At 47.5% G+C, this 22,715-nt stretch overlaps 1 protein-coding gene across 1 annotated transcript in view; it reads left to right on the forward strand.

Annotated features, from left to right (window-relative positions):
• Positions 1–1,116: 1,116 nt before the first annotated feature.
• Positions 1,117–22,715, forward strand: part of LOC139060057 (cytochrome P450 3A4-like) — a 39,098-nt gene continuing 17,499 nt past the window's right edge. Inside the window, exon 1 of the mRNA XM_070538834.1 lies at positions 1,117–1,275. Within this exon, the coding sequence (XP_070394935.1) occupies positions 1,237–1,275 (39 nt within the window). The 5' untranslated portion in view covers positions 1,117–1,236. The remainder of the gene's footprint in view (positions 1,276–22,715) is intronic.

The raw sequence follows: 22,715 nt of genomic DNA on the forward strand, positions 1-22,715 counted from the left end.
TTTTCATCATTCTGTGCTTGTTTTCCTTGTCTCCATGGCGCTTCGAGGTCCGATAATTTGACAGTTTATTCGTTAATTTCTCTGATATACCATCCTTTGTTATCGTTTTCTTTTTCTCGTTACGCGCTTGAGATTCCCGAAGCTCTTTCTTCCTCCTTTCTTTTAATGCTTTTAGCATTATTTAGGAAGTTATTCCAGTTTGCAGCATGGCTCTGTGTATGTATGTCTGTATACCTGACCTTTTTCCCGCCAACTTGGATCGCCTAGGTGGTACGTGGTCAAATGTGCAGATCACTGGGCTGCTGTGCTGGCGGATCCCGCTTCAAAATCAATCGGCAGACAAACTTGGATAACTGTGTATGGGCAACTGGGTACGAGCTTCTCTACAATGAACCTCTTTCACGCCAGTTTGGCTCGTTGGGTACCTAACTGGGTATGTGGTGGTCTTCAATGAACCTCTCTGACGCAGACATGTGGCACTGGGTCAGTGCCACTGTGCATCTTCCGATATTCAAGGAACCAGGCTTTGTTGCTAATTTGGCCCCCAGAGCATTTGCCACCGGGTATGCTCCGCTCTGCAGGGACGGCATGGCCACAATTAGTACATGACCGGGGTTGTTGGAGAAGTATGGGAGAGGCCTTTGCCCTGCAGTGGGTGTAACCATGCTGCTGCTGCTGATGATGATGATGCTCCGCTCCTCAATAAACATACTTGATGCCAACTTCAGCCACTAGGGATGTGTGTCATTCGGTATGTGCCGCCTTTCATATTACCCGTTCGTAAAACATATCAACGATTGCACACGAACCATATCTAAGTTGCTAATAGCATTAGAATCACCAGTCATCTCTAAAGGATTGATGCACCACCAATTTTCTTCCTTTATTTCTTTCCATCTTTATTTCATTTCCTTTGTTTCCTTCTTTCTTTCTTTCGTCCTTGCTTCCTTCCTTTCTTTCTTTCTTTCTTTCTTTCTTTCTTTCTTTCTTTCTTTCTTTCTTTCTTTCTTTCTTTCTTTCTTCACATTCCCACACTTTTTCCGCCTTGTAAAACGGGTGCTCATTGGCATTTTTGCGCACTGTAAAGCTTGTATCGCTAATGAAAGACGACGACAGCAAGAGGTACATGTAACAGCAGTCCATGCCAGGGTTGATGAGTGAATATAGCGTTCCGCTGTGGATCACGAGGTCGTGCGTTCGCTACCGGCCCTCGGCAACCGCATTCCAGCGTGGGCGATGTTGCAGCGTGCAAGAAGTTCCTCCGTTTACCAGCTGGTGCGTAGAGTGCCTGATCCCCCTAAAGGCTTCATTTTTATACTTACAGATGAGGATGACTTCTTTACCGCATTAAAGCTTTTAATTTCCCCGCCGATGAAGTTTGTCTCTTCTGCTGGAAGGCGAAGACGCTCTTGTACTAAGGCTTAGCTGCACCTTAAGAAGTCCCCAAATGGCCGGAATTAATCTGGAGCTCTTCACTACGGTGTCTCTCGTAATCAATTGTTCATGTTTCACAACGTCAACCCGCATAACTTTAATCTTGAACTCTTCGCGAAGACATGCCTCATTAGCGCCAGTGGGCTCAGGTCTTCCTCTGTTTTAAGTAGAAGCTGTTGTAAACCCTTTATTGCTGCTGTGTGTGTTTAGAACAAATAGATGGTACGCAGTCTCCCTCTCCCTTTATAAGTAATGACGCGCTTTGAAAGTTTAGGCCGAGCAGACTGCATGAAACATGGGCACAGAAAGGACACGTAAAACAGGACGAGTCGAGTTCTGCATTGCGTGTCCGTTCTGGGTCGTGTTTGTTGCGTGCTTTTCGACCTACACATCTTTCTAATTGAAACAACTGAAACGTTGAGCAAGTCAAAGCTTGGTTGCAAAGGGACGCTTTTTTGTTAGGCTGGAACATGCGTCAAGGATGGCTTGCCTATATAGTGAAAGCAGCTTTCTTGCCGTTCCGTTCGCTGTCGTTTAATATCGCTTGCCGAGAAAGTATTGCCCAAGTTCTGTTTTCGCTCTATTTCTCTCTCTCCCGGAAAAATGCGGCTCACATTTTCCGGTTTTCTTTCATGCAACATTATAAGACTAGCTTTTCTTTAATTTAATTGCGGTAGCAATTATACTGACGTTCGAGGTGCGTTTGCGCCGTCGCCGTTGTCGTGCTGTCGTGGTATTGTCGTTCATGCGTAGCCTGCGCGTGGAGGGTTAGGTGTCCAGAGTATGGGGTCGCAAACCGTCCCAAATTTAACGGAACACTCCCGACTTTTGAGTAAGTGTCCCGACTTTTGTTTTTTTCTCTAGTAGGCAACAGACACGGACACCCTCCTGAGTGCGCCCTCACCTTCACCTGACCTCTCTCTCACGTGGCGAGGTGAGTGGGAGGGAGGGCTGACGTTGTGAGGTGAGGGCGAGGGAGGGTTGCGGACATACAATGATGCGATGCAAATGAGAAAGACGCTATTCATATTGCTGAAGTGCAGAGAAGTCACTTAGATGGTATGCGTGATGGGCATGAGTCCTGAAGTTTTAAAGCACACTGGCAGGAGGTCGCTCGCGCTCAGATGTACGTCAAAGCCAACTTGTAACTATCTTCAGTCGTAAATGGCCGTTGATGTTAGCTGTAGCTAAACTTAGCGACTTGGAGCTGCAGCAGCAAGAAAAGTGGGAACAGTAACGGCGCGTCTTGACTCCAGCATTTCTTGTTTTTTTTTTCACTTATTACCACAGTTCAGCACACTACAGTATCCGAAACAAACATTCTTAAATTTAGATTTTCTTGCTCTGATTAGAGAGGAACCAAAGCATGAGGTTCAGGGCTTTTCAGGCATTAGTAGCATCTGGTGACCTAGTGAAGGCAATATCGAAAGAAGAAAAAGAAAACGTGACGTTAATGTATCTAAATTTCAACTACAGTACATCCAAAACTGATTTGTGTGATGCTTCGGCTGGCGCACGGGAACTGTGGTTCAAGGACCTCATTTACAGTGAACACGCAGCTTAGGTGTTTTACTTACACCCGACGCGGTAGCTTATAGTGGCTTTGGCTTTACGCTGCTAAGCACGAAGTCGCGGCATCAAATCCCGGCCGCGGCGGCCGCATTTTGCTGGGGGCGAAATGCAAGAACGCCGCCCGTGCATCGTGCATTGGGTGCATGTTAAAGAACCCCAGGTGGTCGAAACTAGTCCGGAGTCCCCCACTACGGCGTGCCTCATGATCAGATCGTGGTTTTGGCAGGTTTGGCTGCCTCTATTACGTCGTGCCATAGCGCAGTTCTCTCGAAAAATACGACAGGGTAGTTGATCTGTATAACAGGTAGTTGATTAGTATTCTAATCATGAATTCCAACAAGCTCTTCGTTTTCAAATCCCGGTAGCCATGGTGGACGACAACCTAAGAATAAAAAAATGACCAACCCTTCCCCTACCGGGAAATGGGGAAGCTTGTCCTGCGTGCACCTGACCTTCGTCACGGGTGAGTAACCCACCGGTAAAGGTGGCGGATCGCTTAGACCACCCGCTCCCTCAGCTTGGCATCTTCTCGTTGCTGTCGGATTACCTTGACTCGGATGGCTCTAACGGCTGGATCGGCACACCGACGGCGAGCCCTTTCACGGGCGAGTTCTCGCCGCCGCTCGTCGAAGGCTGCCTGTTCCTCGGGTGAACGCACAGCGCGTAGTCATCTCATCCAGTTTCCGACACTGAATTGAACGGAAACGAAGCTGGCGCAGCGCGCGCGGTATCCTTTGCTGCTCTTTCCCTTCCCGGCAGACGCGAAACGGCTCTGATTGGTTGTGTGCATGGCATGAGCGCGCGCCTATGCAGCTGGGATCTTTGCTCATGACTCACGCTCCAGCGCCGGCACAGCTGCCCGCCCTTTCCCGCAGCTGCTCCGCTCTGGGAGCAACTGGGTTTTTCTGCATTACCCCGGCAACGACACCGAAACTTGTGAGCTAATACAAGCTTCGCTTGAAAAAGTTACGTGAGTGCTGTCAAACCCAAACACAATTTGCACATTTGCGACACAGTATGGGGCTTGCTTACCATCATGACTTGAATCGGTTTCGCACAACGAAAACGGTCATCTCCTCCGTACAGAGGTGTCTGTGTGTCACTGGTTTTCGGAATAAACTTGAACGTCGTGGCAAACCTTATACGAGTGATACTGATATCGATGCTAAACGAAATCTAATATTTTAGCTTATAAAAACGGGCTTTTATTTTCCAATTAGTCTAGAATTTGCATTAGCCGAGCAAAGTAATTAAGCTGCGAGTGGACTGCGTGTTACTCGGTGGTGGTGGTGGTGGTGGTGGTGATGTTGAAGCAGGCGGGGTTAGCCTGGCATACATAGCCGGCAATTGTTCCGCCTGATCCTCCTTCGAGTTCAGATCAGTGGTGTGTCACCAGGTGTCGATGAGCCCCGTGTCTCGCAGGAAGGCTATCAGAAGTCGTTGCGCTCTCTTCCTCAATGCCGCGGGCCCTCCGGGGAAAACAACATCTTCAAAGGTCCTGTGCGTGAGACCGCTTTCTTGTAGGCTGTCGACCATTACTTTTCGTTCCGCGTCAAACTGAGGGCACAGCCAAATGAAATGTTCGATGTCGCCAATGTCACCACAGAAAACACAGAGTGGGGAAGCGCGAAGCCCAGTCTTGAATAACCAAGCTGGGGTGTACGCGGAGTCGGTCCTGATGCGGTATAAAAGCGTCGCTTGTTCACGTGTAAATCCATGAGTCACACAGGATTCGTGTGGATTCTTGAACATCTCTCTAAAGTGAAGGCGTATTGCACCCTTAGGGTTTCGAAAAGCTTTTGGAGCTTTCACTTTAGGGACACATTTCAGCGCTAGGCGTGCCAGAGCGTCAGCTTCCTCGTTCCCATCAATTCCTACGTGTGATGGAATCCACTGAAACCTTATGTTAAATCCTTTGCTCGTTAGGTCGTCGATCAGTGCCAAAGACTGCCTTGTAAATTTCTCTAGAGGTAGGCCCCGATGTAATCTCTGCAATGCTGACTTGGAATCCGTCAGCACCACGACATCTCGTGCAGAAAAGGCCCGTAGTTTCCGCAAAGCCGCGGTGATTGCGGCACTTTCGACTGTTGTAGAGGAAACTACGCGATCCAGTCGGCCAGACCATGACACATCAAGGGAGGGTATGCAGAATGCCGCTGCACAGCTATCTGTTTGTGCGCACACCGAACCGTCTGTGTACACTTATAGATGGCTTTGAAACACAGTGCTCAAGTGGTCCAGCACAATGAACTTGGCTTCGGCAGTTGAAATGGTGCGTTTCGTCGGTAGGTGGGGTACATTGAGGCTGCAGGTAACGTCCGGAAAAGACCATGGCGGGTCAAGGCGACTTCGTTTAGGCCATTCCAATTCTAAAAATCGGAAGGTGTTCAGCGCCGCATGGAAATGTGAGCGAGTTCTTGCTCTTAGCCGTCGGAGAAGCGCCGTGCCTGCCCGTGACTCGCCCAGCCTTAATAGCTGCGTCAGCAAGGCCTGAGATGCCAAGAGGCGGAGTGGAAGAGACTCTGCCTCATTAGTGACTTTCTTGTTTGAAGCCGCCGTTGGAACTCCCATCGCCAAGCGAAGTCCCTTTCTGTGCACTGCCTCCAAGCGCTCGAATTGACTCGATGACGGTGATATCAGAGGGAGCTGATAGAGAATGCGGCTTGTTATCAGTGCAGCGTTCAGTTTAAGCATGGATATAGGATTGTTACCCCAACGTATACCTGCCAATCTACGAAGTGCGTTGATTCTTTGCACTGATGCAGCCACAACACTTTCGACCGCACCACGCCATAGCAGCTTGTTGTCGATGGTGACGCCCAGGAATCGAACATGAGTTGCACGAAGAATTGAATGCCCTCTGATATTCAGCGTCAGACGTGTTGACTTGCGTCTCACTCCCGGGAAAAGCATGAAGGCCGATTTTTCTGCTGATAAAGATAGGCCAAGCGTCGATAAGTGGCGATCGATAGTGGAGATTGCGGCCTGGGCTATTCGGGCCAAACGTTTGTGCTGGTACCCCGAGATCCAAATGCAGATGTCATCTGCGTAGATGGACATTTTAACTGCCGTCCGACCTACTTTCAGGGCGTTTGGAAGGCTGGCCATGGCAACGTTAAAAAGCAAGGGGGATAGGACACTTCCTTGTGGGACGCCGAGGGAAATTCGTCGCTTGTCACTCATTATACTTCCGAGCTTAACTTGGACACATCGATCCCTGAGAAATTCATGGACGAATCGAAGAGCATTTCCCGAGACACCCATGGCTCGGAGTCCGTTGATGATGCCTGTATGAAGCACACAGTCGTATGCCTTGGCAACGTCCATAAAGATGGCGAGTGTGGAAAGGCCGTCTGCGCGATGGTGCTCGATGTGGCTCAGTAGATCCAAGACACTGTCCTGGGCACTCAACCGTGGACGAAATCCAATCATACATGATGGCAGTCTATTTCCTTGCTCGAGATACCATGTTAACCTCGTACATATTAGTCTTTCCATCAACTTGGATGCGCATGATGTTAGCGATACTGGCCGGTATGAGGTGAGGTTTCCAGGATCCTTTCCCGACTTGAGCACTGGCACCACCCATGCTGTCTTCCATGCTTCTGGGATCTCTCCTGTGCTCCAGACGTGATTAAATATGTCCAGAAGTGCTTGTTTTCGCTCATATGGCAGATTTGTCAGCATCTGATTGCTGATCGAATCGGGACCCACAGCACAGCGTCTTCTTAATTTGCTAAGCGCCAAATCCAACTCACGAAAGGTGAACGGCGTATCCATGGTTTGCGATGCTTCAGACAATAGAGGGTTCGATACTCCCGCTGATCTGCCAGATGTGTAGACGTCTGCAAAATCTTCTGCAAGGGTTTGCAAATCTTTTCCTTGCTTTAAAGCCAGTGCTTCGAATGGCCTGGGCAGACGAATCTTTCCGGATAGGCTATTCATTACTCCCCATATCCTTGTCATGGGAGTAAACGCCGATAAACTCTCACAGAAAGCAGCCCATTGAACTTGTCTTAACCGTTTTGTGTGACGACGGATGACAGCGTTTATCCTGTTGAATTCAGTTTTCGCAGATGGATTGCCCGTTTTTCTCATTAGTTTCCGCTCCGCTCTCCTACGCGCTGCGCAGAGGTTCTTTAGTTTCAAATCAGGAGTAGGGAAATGATCTGGCAGTTTCAACATTGAGGTAGCCACTCTTTTGCTCCGCAGCATATCTGCGAACAGCTCGCCAGGGGATTCGTCCAATGCTTCTCTGTATGTGTCCCAGCGGGTCACAGCACAGAATTGTCGTCCAGCAGTGTGAAATCCGGTGATGTTCGTGAAGATCGGAAAGTGGTCACTGCCCATCCTGTCTGGGGCCGTTGTTGACGATACGACAAGCGTGTTACTAGGCTCTTTTTCAGAGGCGAAAGCAAGTGAACTACGGTATTGCGGGCGGAGCTTGTTTGCAATTCGTTGGTTCGCACCGACTGTAAGGTGAAGCTTTCTATAAATAAAAAAACTTCGCTAACGATTAATTAGGAATATCTCAGCAACTCCGCATAGAATACATTCACGCTCCAATTAATTAACCATCCTTAGACATTGTAAAGAATAGTAAGCTTCATGCCTCTAACAAAAATACTTATGGCTAGACAAGTATTCGTTTCGAAATTTTAGTGCATGTCGTTGATAATAACGTATGAAGTGTTCCTTAAAACGGCGCCAGAGTTACAATGGACACCATAGTGGTGAACTCGGGTGATCTCCAACACGTAGGCTTATGAAGGCTTATTTAAATAGCAGCGAAATGCAGTAATGACTATAATTTTGTTTCACTTTGCCTACTACCGAGAAGCTGCCGCTGCGACATAAATAGAAGGCCTGACCTCATGCGCGGCAGGAGACACATTGGTTACTGTGCCACCACGGCTGGCACGCACAGAGGTAAAACTAAGCCTTGCTAATACGTTCGCATCTTAAGAGGCATTCCGTATTCCTATAAATTTAACATCGCCATCGAAGGATTTACAATCAAGAAAACAAGAGTGGCACCTCCTTCCATTAAGTGTTAGAGCGACAACTTCTTTTCTCTTTCTTTTTCTTTCCTTTTCATTTTTTTCTTATTGAACTTGTTCGGCCTTTTGCACTGCTGCGGTGCAATGCTACATGCTTGTAAGGATTGATGGGGCGCTAAGCGAGTTCTTATTTTCGCACAAGCAAGATATGTCACGTGCTTCCACCTCTTCTAACTACAGATATGTAGTGATTTGTCGGTGTGTCGACTACATTTTTGCCCTTTATATCGTCATGCAATGCTGCATAAGCTTTCCACGTGAATAGTACCGCGAATCTGAGCTCAAAATTTGGGTACTGATGGAGACAATGATGACATAAATTGCCCTAGCAGATCGGCATGGTATAGCAGAACAAGCCCGAGCTCACTGCACAAACTGCACGACCTACTCGGCAGTCGGCTCGGAGCATGCTTAAACAGGTTCATCCCTAACCGTACTCGGGTTCCTTCCCGACAGCCTTTTTCATTTGGAAAAAAAAGAAGAAAGAACAGCAAACAACGGAAAAGGCTCTTCCGGGCAAGCAGAAGTGGGTAGCGCAGGCTGCAAGCGATTACGCGTTCTAGGCGTTGATCTGCACGCCATTTTTTTACTCGGATTCCCAAGCTTCCGAGTGCGCACGTTAATTGCAGACGCCTAAACGGCCGAATAATATGGTAGTGAGCAAGACCGCAACGAAGCGCTATAGTCGTCACCTCGCAAAACTGCAAAACACGCTTCGAATTCTCTAAACCCAGACCCCATTTCTCTTCCGCCAGTAGTGTCGCAGAGCAGATGGGTTTTTCATTTCTCTCGTACTTTTTGTCGGTAATTACAACTCTATAAAGCTAGTATAGTTTGCTTATTCTTATCCACGCCGAACAGCACACTCGCTGTTCGGCGTGTTCTGCAACGATTTCCTATTTCGACGCACCATGTTTTCAGTGACGGTTGCTTGTCGCATTTGTTATCCCCCATCATAATACAAAGAAAATGTGCAATCTCCGCATTGGTGTATAGTACACGATGTTTATTTTCCATGGCGCCTGGCGTTGAAACATGGCTGTCCAAGAGGGTCACGAGGATTTGTTTAATTACGCATGCATGCAGCTAGGAAAATAAAATGGGCAGCTCACCCTGTAGCGATTGCGTAAATATCGGGTTGCGCCTTATTTCGCCCTTGGACTCCCACATTAACTAGCGCGCTTTCTACTAGTAACAAAAGAAACAAAATAAGGTAGCAGGCGCGGAGGTCGCTTCGCGAGCATTGCAGACGGCTTTATAATCAATGAAGGGTTAGTCTGTGGCCATATAGACAAAGTAAGGTGGAGAGCTTCGACAATGGTAATGTCACGGCAGGCAATCATATAGGTAAACTGTAAGCTTTGGGAGAGAGTGAATGGCTCATTTGAAGTTGTAGCGAACCAAAGGTAAGAGAAGGATGGTTACAACGTGAGGGTTAGGTGAGGAAGTGACTTGCGCCGAGAGTGTCAGCCAGGAAAACTCAAAATGAGGGTATTTGCCCACCTCTGCTGGATAACAATAAAAAGACCAAACTTTTTTTATTTTATTATGCCTGACCGTTCCTTTGCACATTCTTCTGTTTTGTGTTCTGTGGCATTGCCATAAATATAAAGGTGGTTTCGTTAGCCTCGTAATTTATTACTGTTCTAGGCCCTAACCATTCACAGTACCCCTATCGGTGTTGATAGCCGTGTTGGTCAGGCAAATATAACGCATCTTTCCTTTAAATCGCGACGTAAAAACAACTTTTTCGGATATTTTGCACGTACGGTGGCAACTCTGCAATCGGTAACTACGCCATAGATTCCAGGAGATTACAGGAGATAATGATGGTAGAACTTGTAGAAAGAAATGAACTCCGAATAATGAATACTGTCTTCAGGAAGGGCAGTAACTGGAAGTGTACCTGGAAAATCCTAATGGAGAAAAAAAAATGAAATAGATTTCATACTCTTTGCCGAAATCCCAGTATTGCGCAGGATGTAGAAGTCTTAAGTAGGATAAAGGGCAGTGACCATAGGATAGTGAGGTCTAGGATTGCTCTCAATTTGAGGAGAGAAATAGCTAAATTAATCGAGAAGAAAAAGGCCAATCTATAGACGCGGTCAGGGTAAAAGTAGACGAATTCAGGTTATTGCTTGCAAACAAGTATGCCGCTTTAACGTAACTAGGTTGATTTAAGAAGCAGCAATTGATGTGGGAGGTAAGGCATCAAGGCAACCTGTAGATAAGCGTTCTCATGTAACAAAGGACCTAATAAGGAAACGAGAAAAAAAAGCACATAATAATGTCGAACTCAAGAGATGAGACGCAATTCGTTGAAGTTCCAAAGCTGATAAACAAGAAGAAAGTATTTACGTAAATGAATGTGTTGGATGGCTTGAGTTATTTGCAACTTAAACATTGCGCGCGAACGTGCCACCAGTAGATCGAGCTTCGAGGCGGCGCTGCTGGCGCCATCTCGTTTTGTCAAAGAAGACTATGCAGTTTAATGCATGGCCTCCGAAATTTGCGTTTTGACATCTCGGAGGCCGTGGTTCACGTCGCGTGCATCAAATGCTCCCAACCGACAGAAATTTTCCGTGCAATAGGACGGTGCTGACACCTGGCGCGAACTGAGAAAACCTGCCGAAGGCGCTTCATTTGAATGAGGTGGCCGCGCCACACCAGTTATGCGGGCGTCTAGTAGGTTTCCCTGCGACGACCAGTCGCCCTCTAAATGCGCTTTGTGCAACTACAACGTTTCACTTTGGTTAAATTCGTTACAAATGTTTAGTATACAAAATCGGAGCAACCCTAGTAATGCCGTAGAGCCGGCAACTGTCTGATTTCCTTTATTAGCAGCCGTTTAATACCACGTAAGCAGATGACACGTGCACCTGTAGGTAAGCAGATAGGACGTGAATCCCGGGCCAGCGCAGCTGTGGTGCTTGACAATTTGAGCGTGGTTTTGTCCACCGCGAAGGCTCTGCGTGCAAGCAGTGCCTACTCATGTACTCAGCATAGAAGTATAGCTGTTCGTGTAAACATGTGACGGTGCCCGCCGTCGAAGCCGTGTCTGTTGCTGTCGCCGTAAATAAATTCGGAGTCGGAAAAATCACTGAAGTCTGCAGTCTTATCTTTCAATAAATCTGTATGTAGTAGAGGTTGGACTTACCGGTGATGGCAACGTCTACTCAGTGTCGCTTAGCCAAACTGCAAATGTGCTGCGCAAGATGCACAACCTAGGCAGCACAAACCCATCTAGAAGACATATATATTTGGGCTTGTTGAAGCCAAAGGGTTGTCTACAATCCGGCGTGTACAAGACGTGTAATAGCCCTAGAACTTCGCAAGCACTGCTGAAGCCAAGTTAATGCTACCTCCTTATCGGTCTTGGGGAAGTCTTGGGAAGCTGTTCGTCGGACTATCTGTGGAACTCATGTATGAAGGCTTATTTTGCTTGCCCGAGAAAGTACAAGGTGTTTCAGCGAACGCTTTTAAACTTTGTTTAAAAATTTCCTGTGGCAGATAGCACAATTCTAGTCCATGATCTGGTCTACTTGAAGAGGCGGGAATCACTTACTTGCAGAAAAAAATTTAAATGCACAGTCTACGAATTAACAAATACTCACTAATTCAGTTTTAAACTAATTGCTTTATGGCACATATTGTAATTTACAAATTTCAACAAGCGAGAGTGCAAGGCATATCCACTTGAAAAGTATGGTTTGGAAGGCACCCCTTACGAGATATGTGCCGCCAAACTTGCGGTAAAAATGCATTGTCATTCCATTTAATTTCCTAACTAAATGTCGTTTTATGCATTGAAGTACAAGAGTAACTGGAACAGCAATGCATTTCTACGCAAAGTTCCGAAATTAATATCTAGAAACTGGTGTCATCCGGAGTATTTGCTCCAAGTGGATCGGCCTGGCGAACTCCCTGGCTAGAATTTGTAAATTGCAATATGTGCCATAAGCTATCTAGTTGAAACTTAATTAGTGAACTTTTAATGAGTCCATTATAAGTTTATTTATTTTTTGTGTAAGCAATGTCCGCCTCTTCGAGTAGACCAGCTCGAGGACTAGAATTGTGCTGTTTGCCACAAGCAACATAAAAAGAATTTGTGATAATGTTCGCTGAAACACCCGGTATGCAATCTGCACTGAAAAAAAAAAAAATTAGCTGTGTTAATCATGCGCTAATGCAGATCACTGGTACTGGTATGCTTTTCTTGGAAACAATGTCATGATTCCGGATTTATAGTAAATGCACATGTATTCAATACGACTGGCTCTAAATTCAAAATTAAAGCACGCGACAACCTACTAACCTGAAAAAAACATTCAGTATTATGGGTTAAATGCATGCTTTCCCAAGGGCATACATTATTGAAAGCAACTACATACATTCCACAGTTTGCAATAAACTCTGTGGAGATTTAAATTTAAAGCCTGCGTATGGCACACAAACATGCGTACATATGGCAGCCATGTCACTTGTGCCCCAAAATGATATTCTTCACAAATAAATAGTATCGCAACAGCATGACATTTTGCGAATGAACAGTACTTTAGAAATTTGGGCGCTGCTAACACAAGAAAAAAGCATGCCGCACACAAGGGTGTTGAATGAGGCACACTGAAAAGGCGTCTTGTAAAAGTACTGTAAAAGGCCTTTTCGATAACCAGCGTTTTATAAGAATGTTTCGGAAGCATGAAAATCAGCAAAATAAAAAAATTTTTTTTGCTAGTTATGTACATCAACTTGCTTCGCATTGATTTTGAATAAACTTATATATAGGTAATGAATGACATGCCATGTTTTGCATTGAGTGACTAGAATATATATTATGAATGGCATGTGTAGAAAAACTGACCATGCATCCACATCCTAACAGTAAGGTACACGACTAAGGAGGACGAAGAAAGGCGTGTCAGCAGGTGGCAGTCCCAATGGCTTTTGAAAAATCTGCGCCAGTCAAAAAAAAAAAAGGCGGAAAAATGACTCATTTAGAGTAAAACCAGCAAATAAGAGTTGAATGCTTAACATAAACATGATTAAGAAATAATCTCTACTTATTAAAAAATAAGCGATGACGCTATCGAAAAAGATACTGTTCCCCATTGACAGCTGTCAAGTGTATATTTATAACCCTATAGTTTCTGTAATGTACGCATCATTTTTAAGGACTGATTCCATGCTAGTTACGTAATTACAACATTTTAGGACCTCAATTAACACTCAGGATGCATAGTTGCTTGTTTTTAGCCTCTCTTTTCAATCGCTGCCCTGACAAGACTGAACAGTTATTGGCCTAAGAACAAATATAAGAAGCACCATAATTAAGGGCTCAAAAATATAAAAGTGAAAGCATAGCCTAATCCCAGAAGACCGGTATAATTCACTCTATGATTTAAAATGCCTATTCAGGTTCACCCAGAGCATCTCCAACGTTCTTTTCTGCTTGGAAATTAACAGTTATTATAGCTATCTCTTACTTTTCATCTTGTTGGCAGGTGGCCCTGAACACCAATTACATCTGCAATAACTAATGCCTTACACTACATGGTGTTCGCAAAATTTATTCTACCTAAAGCAGAATATATCATAATGTATACAAGTTTCCGTATGACCACAGAATGGTGTCGCAACAGCACGTATAGATGGTTCTTGGGTGTTATCTGGCCATTGTCAATAGGTATTTGAAGACCACATTTGACAGTTCATGTAAGCAGAGTTTAGAACCCTAAGACAAGATATTAATCATATACCATGTACTAAATTCTTATGCAGAAATAACGGCCAATTTTATTGAAATGTAGACATGCTACACAATGCCAACTTAGTCAATAACATTAGTGTAGTTTAGATTTATGAATAAAAGGTAACTGAACAATAAGCATAACATAAGATGCCTACTTGTTACCTGCTGTTAAGAGCGGCCTGCTGAAGTGCAAGTTTTGCCAGCCAGTTGCGACGACGGCGTCAAACTTTTCCTGAAAGGCCGCCGCAACCCTCTAGCCACGGCGTCATTAAGTCGACTGTGTCCGGATCACAATACGCGCGTCCTCGACTCTCCGTCGCAGGAGCCAAGATGAGTTTGACGAAGCAGGCTTTGTGCCGGAACATGACTCCGCCTTCCAGGTCTGCTGCGAGCGGAGCAGTCCCCGAGGGAACGTAGTTCGAGGCCCCTTCCCTCGCGCCGTTCAAGACGCAAGACAATGGGCAACCGGCGGCCGCGCTGCGGGGGTCAGCTCGGGGAATAAAATGCGCCTTTCCTGACGTGGGCCCCGAGTTCTACGAAGTCCGTCTGACGTTGGTTGAGGACCGTGAAACTGTGTGGAAGTGTGTGTGTGTAATCCCTCGCGCAGAGAGGCGATTTGTTTACGATGACTGGTCGAACGTTTCCCTCACCTTGGGATCGAGGGAGGACCGAGTGTTTATAAACCGCTGTTGTGCGGCCGCTGAGTGCACTTTCTCTCGCAGTCATGCTAGACTGATGAACTGCAACGTCCTTATGTAGATACTGTAAATAAACCCATATTCCTCGTTCTCGAAGAGAAGCAGTCCTTCCCTTCAACAACGTTATGTGCTCTCTATTTCTTCTCCCCATCTTTCATCCCCCCCATCCCGCTCCCATGTGTAGCGTAGCAAACTGGTTAAGCTAAACTGGTTAACCTCCCTGCCTTCCTTCTCTACTTTTTCCTTCCTTTCCTTCCTCAGCGTGGATAAGTTGGACGACGGCATGGGCCAGCTGCCTTCTAATTCATACCCGACTCCAATCTTGACGACTGATTACGAGCGATGGGATTGAGCCCCCAATCCTGTCAACTGGCTGGCAGTGGTGAGATGGACTTTGCGACGTAGTGCTGTCTGCGGTGAGTGCTTGGTTCTTGCTTTGACTCTCTAGGCTTCATTTTGTGGTTGTTCTGTTTAGATCAGTAGGGAAGCTAGATTGTTGAGTGGTAGCTAGGTTTTGTTTTCCTAGGTAGATTTAGCGAGCAGGACCAAGGCAGTAAAGCAGCAATCATGGAGTTAAGGACACTGCTGAGAGACGAATTGTTGATTGCTGGTGAGGAAGTGGGCCTAGATGTACGCAAGAAAATGCTAAAATCGGAATTGCTGAAGCTAATTTACGAACAGGCCAGTGAGGAAGAAATTGAAATGGGGTTGGAATTTCTGAAAAAAAGAGAAGAACGGGGCAGAGAGAGAGGGGAACGCGAGTTGAGAAATATGCAACTTGAACTTGAAAACAAACGTTTGGAGTTGTCTCATGGAAGTGAAGGGTATCTGGGACGATCAAGTGAAGCAGAATCATACCGCAAGGACAGGCTATTACAGCCATTTGAGGTCAGGACCGACATAGCCTTGTTCCTATGCAATTTTGAAAGGACATGCGAGAAGATGAACTTCAGTCAGAGTACATGGCCACAGCGGTTGCTGTCTATGTTGCCGTGTGAGGCGGCGGAAGCCATCGCCAGATTCAGTGCACAGGATGCATATGATTATGCGAAAGTTAAGGCTAGTCTCCTGGAGAAATACCGCTTTTCAGCTGAAGCTTTTCGGCAAAGGTTTAGGAGCACAGGCAAGAAAGATAGCGAGGGGTATCCAGAGTTTGCATACGGCTTAAAGGCCAACCTAGTCGAGTGGCTGAAAAGCGTGGAAGCGTACGACAGCAGAGACATGATCACTGTATGCATGTGTCTAGAGCAGTTTTACAAAAGCATCCCCCAAGCTGTGAAACTGTGGGTGCAAGACAGAGGGAATGTAAACACTGTGGAAAGGGAGGCTGAATTATCCGAAGAGTACGCAACGCGTAGAAAGTTGAGCGCTGAGGACGGAAATTGGGATGGTCGAAATGGACCGCGGAAACCATTTCCGTTCAAGAAGGGTTCGCAGACTAGACGACCGAGCTTGTAGACGTGGAGGAAAAGCCCTCAGAAAAGAGCCAGGAGAAATCAAACGGGGAAACAGTACAAAAAGAGCAGAAAAGAAAATTCGAATCTTTCAGACCAATCCGCTGTTATAAATGCCACAAACTGGGACATATAGCTATAAGCTGCGGGAAGCCTAGCGTAGTTTTCTTCTACGTGGATGAAAAAGACGAGAATATGGAACTTGTAAGCCCACATCTTCACGACCTGCAACTTAATGGCAAACCATGCCAGGTACTAAGAGACAGTGCCGCCACAATGGACATTGTCCATCCGTCTTACGTGACGGTAGATGACTTCACCGGGAAAGCAGCATGGATCAAACAGGTTGTAGAAGAACACAGCGTGTGTCTGCCTATGGCCAAAGTCAAAATCAGTGGGCCATTCAGGGAGCTAGTGACCGAGGCTGCAGTTTCCAAACTTTTGTCACTGCAGTACCCTTACATTTTTTCGAATCGTTCAAATCGGTTACTGCGTGAAAAGGAGCTTAAACTGGGAGAGGGCATAGTACAGGCATTAACCCGAAGCCGAGCTCGTAAAATGGCGTCGCTTTCGGCTAAAAATGAAGAAGCTGCTCCAGCGGGAGCTGAAAAGGGGATAACGTCAATACCCAAATCCGAGCTAGGCCCGAGGGACAAAAAAAACAGTTGAGGAAAGCCTGCCAGCTGGCCAGCTCAATGAGAGCGTATCACTAGAGTGTCAAAGTTCAAGCCTGCAGGAAAAGCAAGCTGACGCAATCGCAAGCGAGACAGGGTCGTTATTATCTCCGGCCTCAAAGAACTTTGATCAGCTCTTACGTATGGACAGAGAGTCGCTGGCAGCCGAGCAAAAGAATCATGAGAGCTTAGCTAAATTACATCACACAGCTAAAGAAGGCTTTGCTAGGCGCAAGGTGACAGTACATGAGAGAGGACGGTTGTTGTATCGGCCCTACAGAGATCGAAAGGGTATGATTTTAGATCAGTTAGTCGTACCTACTAAGTACAGGGGTGACCTTTGGAGTCTCTGTCATGGAAATGGGTGGTCCGGCCACCTAGGCATAAACAAATCAAAGGAAAGATTGCTTATGGAATACTACTGGCCTGGCTGTTTCAAAGACGTAGAAAACTTTGAAAGATCATGCGACGCCTGCCAGCGCTCGGGTAAACCAGGAGATACATGGAAAGCCCCACTAAAGGCAGTGCCCTTAATAACAGAACCTTTCAGACGACTTGTGATAGACACGGTAGGGTTCCTACCAAAAACAAAATCGGTTTACAGGTACTTGTTTACCATGCTGTGTCCGGCTACAAAGTTTCCAGAAGCAATCCCTCTGAAAGAGCTCAGCTCCACCGAAGTAGTAGACGCGCTTTCGACAGTATTTGCCCGAGTTGGGTTTCCAGCCGAAATCCAGGCGGATCAAGGATCAGTATTCACCAGCGCACTGCCTTCCACATTCTTGCAAAAGTGCGGGTAAAGTTAATACACAGTTCCGTCTATCACCCTCAGTCAAACAGTGTATAGAGGTGGCATTCAGTGCTTACGCGAGTTTTGCGTGCGCTCTATTACGAGCACAAGGAGGACTGGGAAAACTGTCTGCCGGCAACTTTGTTTGCTTTGCGAACGGTTCCACATCAGGCTACAGGGTTCTCGCCAGCAGAACTAGTGTATGGGAGGACACTCCGTTCTCCACTGAGAATGTTAAGAGAGATGTCGGAGGAAAGAGGAGAATTTCCAACAGTGATTGAATACCTGCTAAATCTGCTGGTATGACTAAGCGCAAACCAAGAACTAGTCGAAAAGAACATGGGAGTGACTCAAAAAAAAGGAAAGAAAGAGAAACACCTTTATTTTGCGATATTCTGTTGCGCCTTGCTTCCAAGCGGCTGCCGGGGGAAGCTGACATTTGACGTCATGACACCTCCGCGTGCGCGGCCAATGTCAGCTACAGCCGGAGCAGTCTTTCTGGAGTGTCGGTCGCTTGCAGCGTTTGTTTATCGCCGTCGACTATGTTCGCACGTGGTCCGTCTGGAACATTATCCCCGTCAGCGCTCCATGTAGGCGATGCGTCTTACACGCGTGTTCGCACGGTGGTCAATTGGTATTGACGCATCCGACGCGGCGGAAGAAAATGCTCAGACATTACTGCGCTCACGGCTGTTATAACGGCATTATCGGTCGTGACACGCCGTCGAGCGCGTTTCCCAGAGACGAGAAGATGCGTAAACTTTGCATACGTGCCTGTCAGCCACCACACCCAGCACGGAGACTTCTAAAGAATGGCTTCATCTGCGCGGACCACTTAATCGACGATGATTATGCGACCAGCACGGCTGTGCTCAAAAGCCTTGGCATGCCGCTCAAAAGGCTCCTGTTGAGGCAATACAATTCAAAGAGCGGGTGCTTAGTGATGCATCCGTAACTGTCAGCTGTGTTCGCGACCTTTTATTGTTCTGGCAACAGATCCTCTCACTTTCTATATGCATGTAGCGGCAGTGGTGACCACAGGAGCGTTTGTTGAAAGAAGGGAAATTACCCTTTCATTGGCTGTGCAAGAACAGATATTCTCGGGATGTGACAGAAATTGTTTACCCTGCGGATGCATGTTTTTGTCACAAAACAAAATAGTCATGTTGTGTACACTTTCGCTGCGTCTAATATTGAACGACAGCATACGAATGCTCTTTTAATTGATCAAATATACAAAACACAGCCGGTGAATGATCGCCAGACAACTGCATGCATGTGTAGTAATCTGATATGCGCAGCACATTTATCTACATTGCATTTTCACACGTTGCTTTTCAACCTCAAGCAAAAAATTACTGATTTTCATAGGTCTCGGCATGATCATGCGTCGGGTTTCATGACTTGATTGTTCGCGCAGCATTTCCCAAGTAAATGTCACAGCCAAAGACTTTCCTTTCTCTATGGCCACATAATCGATGCAGCTAAGTGGTCTGGTCGACGGGTCCCCATGCAGACGCCCATCTCAACGAGTTCAACCAGTAAATGTGCGTGCACGCGCGCACGCACACACACACACACACACACACACACACACACACACACACACACACACACACACACACACACACACACACACACACACACCGACACACGCACGCACACACACACGCACACACACACACGCACACACACACGCACACACACGCACACACACACACGCACACACACACGCACACGCACACACGAACACACCCACGCACACACGCGCACACGCACACACACACACACGCACGCACGCACACACACACGCACACACGCACACACGCACACACACACACGCGCGCACACACGCACACGCACACACGAACACACCCACGCACGCACACACACACACGTGCGCACGCACGCACACACACGCAGGCACACACACACGCACGCACGCACACACACACACGCATGCACACGCACGCACGCACGCACGCAGGCACACACACACACACGCACGCACGCACACACACGCACGCACGCACGCACACACACACTTTGCACACACGCACACACACACACACACACGCAGGCACGCACGCACACACGCACACGCACAAACACACGCACGCACGCACGCACACGCACGCACACACACACACACACACACACGCACACACGCACGCACACACACACACACGCAGGCACGCACGCACACACGCGCACACACACACACACACACACACGCACGCAGGCACACACACACACGCACACACGCACACAGTCCAGTGTTCGACGAAAACTCGCCTGCCGAGGAAACATATTTGCGCCAATAATCGTGCACTCGCCAAGAATAAAAGAAACATAAAGAACAGACGTTTCGGGCCCCCTACGGGTCCCGGAACGTCTCTTCTTTATCTTTCTTTTATTCTTGGCGGGTGCACGATTCTTGGCACCAATATATATATACATATTTATATATATATATGGAAGACGAAGACGAAGTGCTTCTATCGTGGAACACATCTCGCCCGTCTCTGTGCTTTTCTGGACTTCTCACTGCACCTGTGGGGTCTACAGCCCCCTCCGTCACGGTGATGGATGTGCAACACCCCGAGGATCCTCTCGGTTCCCGTTCACCCGCGGACATCGGTTCGAGGAAGCGAGGGAATACGTCGAGTGGTAGCGAGGACACAGAGCTGTACCCCGCATCAGGTGACGAGTCCTCGGAAGACAGCTTTCGACTTGTCCAGTACCGCAAGGCCAAGCGAAGAATTATCAAGTCATCTTCGGCGTCCAGCTCGAACACTGTGAAAACAGCGCCTCAACGATGGCCTCACTCCATCTTGTTTGTGCCACAGAACGCTACCGACAACCTGCGCGTCCTCAACAGGCAAGCCCTCTCTGTGTATCTCGAAAACACTGTGCCAAACGAGATCAAGGATGTCAGGATAAACACTAGGAGAAACATCCTGGCAATCGATGTGATGAACCCGAGCGCGCTGACCATACTACAACATGTAACGCAGCTGGGAAACATCAAGGTCCGACCCATTATGCCAACGAATGGTGCCACAATAACAGGAGTGATCTATGACATTGACAACGAAATTCCTAATGCAGACCTCCCAGTTCTCATAAAACCAGCAAGTGAACACAACGTCATTGTGCATGTTTGTCGCCTCGGCAACACACGTTGTGTGAGGCTAACGTTCAAAGGCGACTGCCTTCCACCCTACGTGAAGGTCGGCCACTTTCGCCACCAGGTTCGACCATTTATCCCAAGACCAATGCAATGCTACAATTGTCAGAAGATTGGCCATGTGAAGGGCGTCTGCAGGAATTCGGCCGTGTGCCCTCGATGTGCCGAACCCCACTCAGAAGACAACTGCAGCGCAACCACATTGAAGTGTCCTAACTGTCAGGGTGATCACTGCGCCTCTTAAAAAGACTGTCCCCAGATCAAGAAAGAGATCACCATTCTTAAACAAATGGTGAGAGACAATTCTACCCACAAAGAGGCCGCTGTGAAAGTACGGCGAAGACGACGTCACCGCCGAAGGTCTTCACGACGGAAAACGTCAAGCTTCCAGGAAAAGTCAATGCGTCAAGCATCATCATCAGCGGTAGTTTCCAGCACTCCGAACACCGATGTTGGAAGGGAGAATACTGCCAAATCTCTCTCCACAAAGGAATGGCCGCTACTTCCGCGTACACGACCGCCAGAAGAGCCGCAGAACAAGCCGCCCCCTGTACAGCAAGGTGCTGTATCCGAGGAGTCGCGGAAAACAGATGAGCAAGTGATAGCACTTATTAGGCCTTTAATGAATGCCATTCGCGTGTTGCTAAGCAACATGCACACACCGTCTGCCAGAAGTGCGCTTCAAGTACTGGACGCTCTGAGTCCGGTGCTGGCAACCCTTGAGTAGATCATGGCTTCACAGCCACGGTCTTTTAGGGAAGAGGTCCGACAAGCAGCTGTTTTCCAGTGGAATGCGCGCGGACTCAGAGCGCGCCTTTCGGATTTCCGTCGCTTCGTGTACGCCAATATGTTTCCCATTATCGTCATTTGCGAGCCGAACTTATCGAACACAATCAGGCTTTCTGGATATGAATTATTCATGTCGTCAACTGTTTCTGAAAACAGTAAGGTTTTGGTGTGTATTCGCCGTGACCTCACCTACACTCATCAGCCTGTCCCACCTAATGACAATAACCAATATATATGCCTAAACGTAAGGAAAAAGAACTTCACCTTTACTTTTGTGGGCGCATACCTATCTCCGTCAAGTCGATTTGATTACAAAAGACTACAAGACATCCTTTCCTCAACCTCCCATCCCTGGGTCATCATTGGAGATTTCAACGCCCACCATACACTCTGGGGAAGTCCGATGATCAACGGAAGAGGCAGATCTCTGGTATCTTTCGCCTCCAGTAATGAACTTTGGCTACTGAATGATGGAAGTCCTACGTTCTTACGTGGCTCCACGTACAGCAGCTGTCTTGACTTGGCTTTCGTCTCACGAAGCCTAGTCAGACGCGCAGGGTGGTTTGCGGACATAGAGACGCACGGAAGTGACCATATCCCCACGTACATCAAGATCAGAGGATTGTCCCCTTCCAAAATAAGGGATACGATCCAAAGAGTGGACTGGCCTAAGTTTCAATCTATTATGGAAGAACACTGCGACGCCAATTCATCTTTCGACTTGGAAGAGGCAATCAAGAGCGCGGTGCAAGACACTATGCGTACTCTCACATGCTCTTCGAGACTGAATGACTTTGATGAGGAACTAGAACGACTTCGAGCAATCCGACGACGTGCTGAACGAAGATACCGACGTACGAAGACAATGGACGATCTACGGACCGCCAGGCGCACGCAAAAGAAGATACAGCGCCGGTTAGACAAGCTCGATTCGCAACGTTGGGCTGCCTTCTGTGAGTCGCTAGATCCACGCAAGCCTTTACCTCAACTATGGAGAACGGTGCGCGGTCTCCGGACACTTCCCGTACAGCGATTCCCATTCAAAGCGCTTGCCTTCTCTCAAAAGAGACCGGAGATTGACGTGGCAGAGGATTTCTGCGCCAGACTATCCGGCCAACTCACAGCTACCAACATTCTATCACCTTCGAGCAGCTGTCCGCCACCACGTGATCACCGGTTGGATCTACCATTCTCAATCCACGAACTTAAGGCAGCATTAGCTTTGTGTAGCCGCACATCAGCGCCAGGACCTGAAGGAATTTCCTACCGAGCTCTGTGTCACCTGGGGGAGCGAGCGAGAGGAGT

The sequence above is a fragment of the Dermacentor albipictus genome, chromosome 5 (genome assembly GCF_038994185.2).
Source record: "Dermacentor albipictus isolate Rhodes 1998 colony chromosome 5, USDA_Dalb.pri_finalv2, whole genome shotgun sequence".
Lineage (NCBI taxonomy): Eukaryota > Metazoa > Arthropoda > Arachnida > Ixodida > Ixodidae > Dermacentor > Dermacentor albipictus.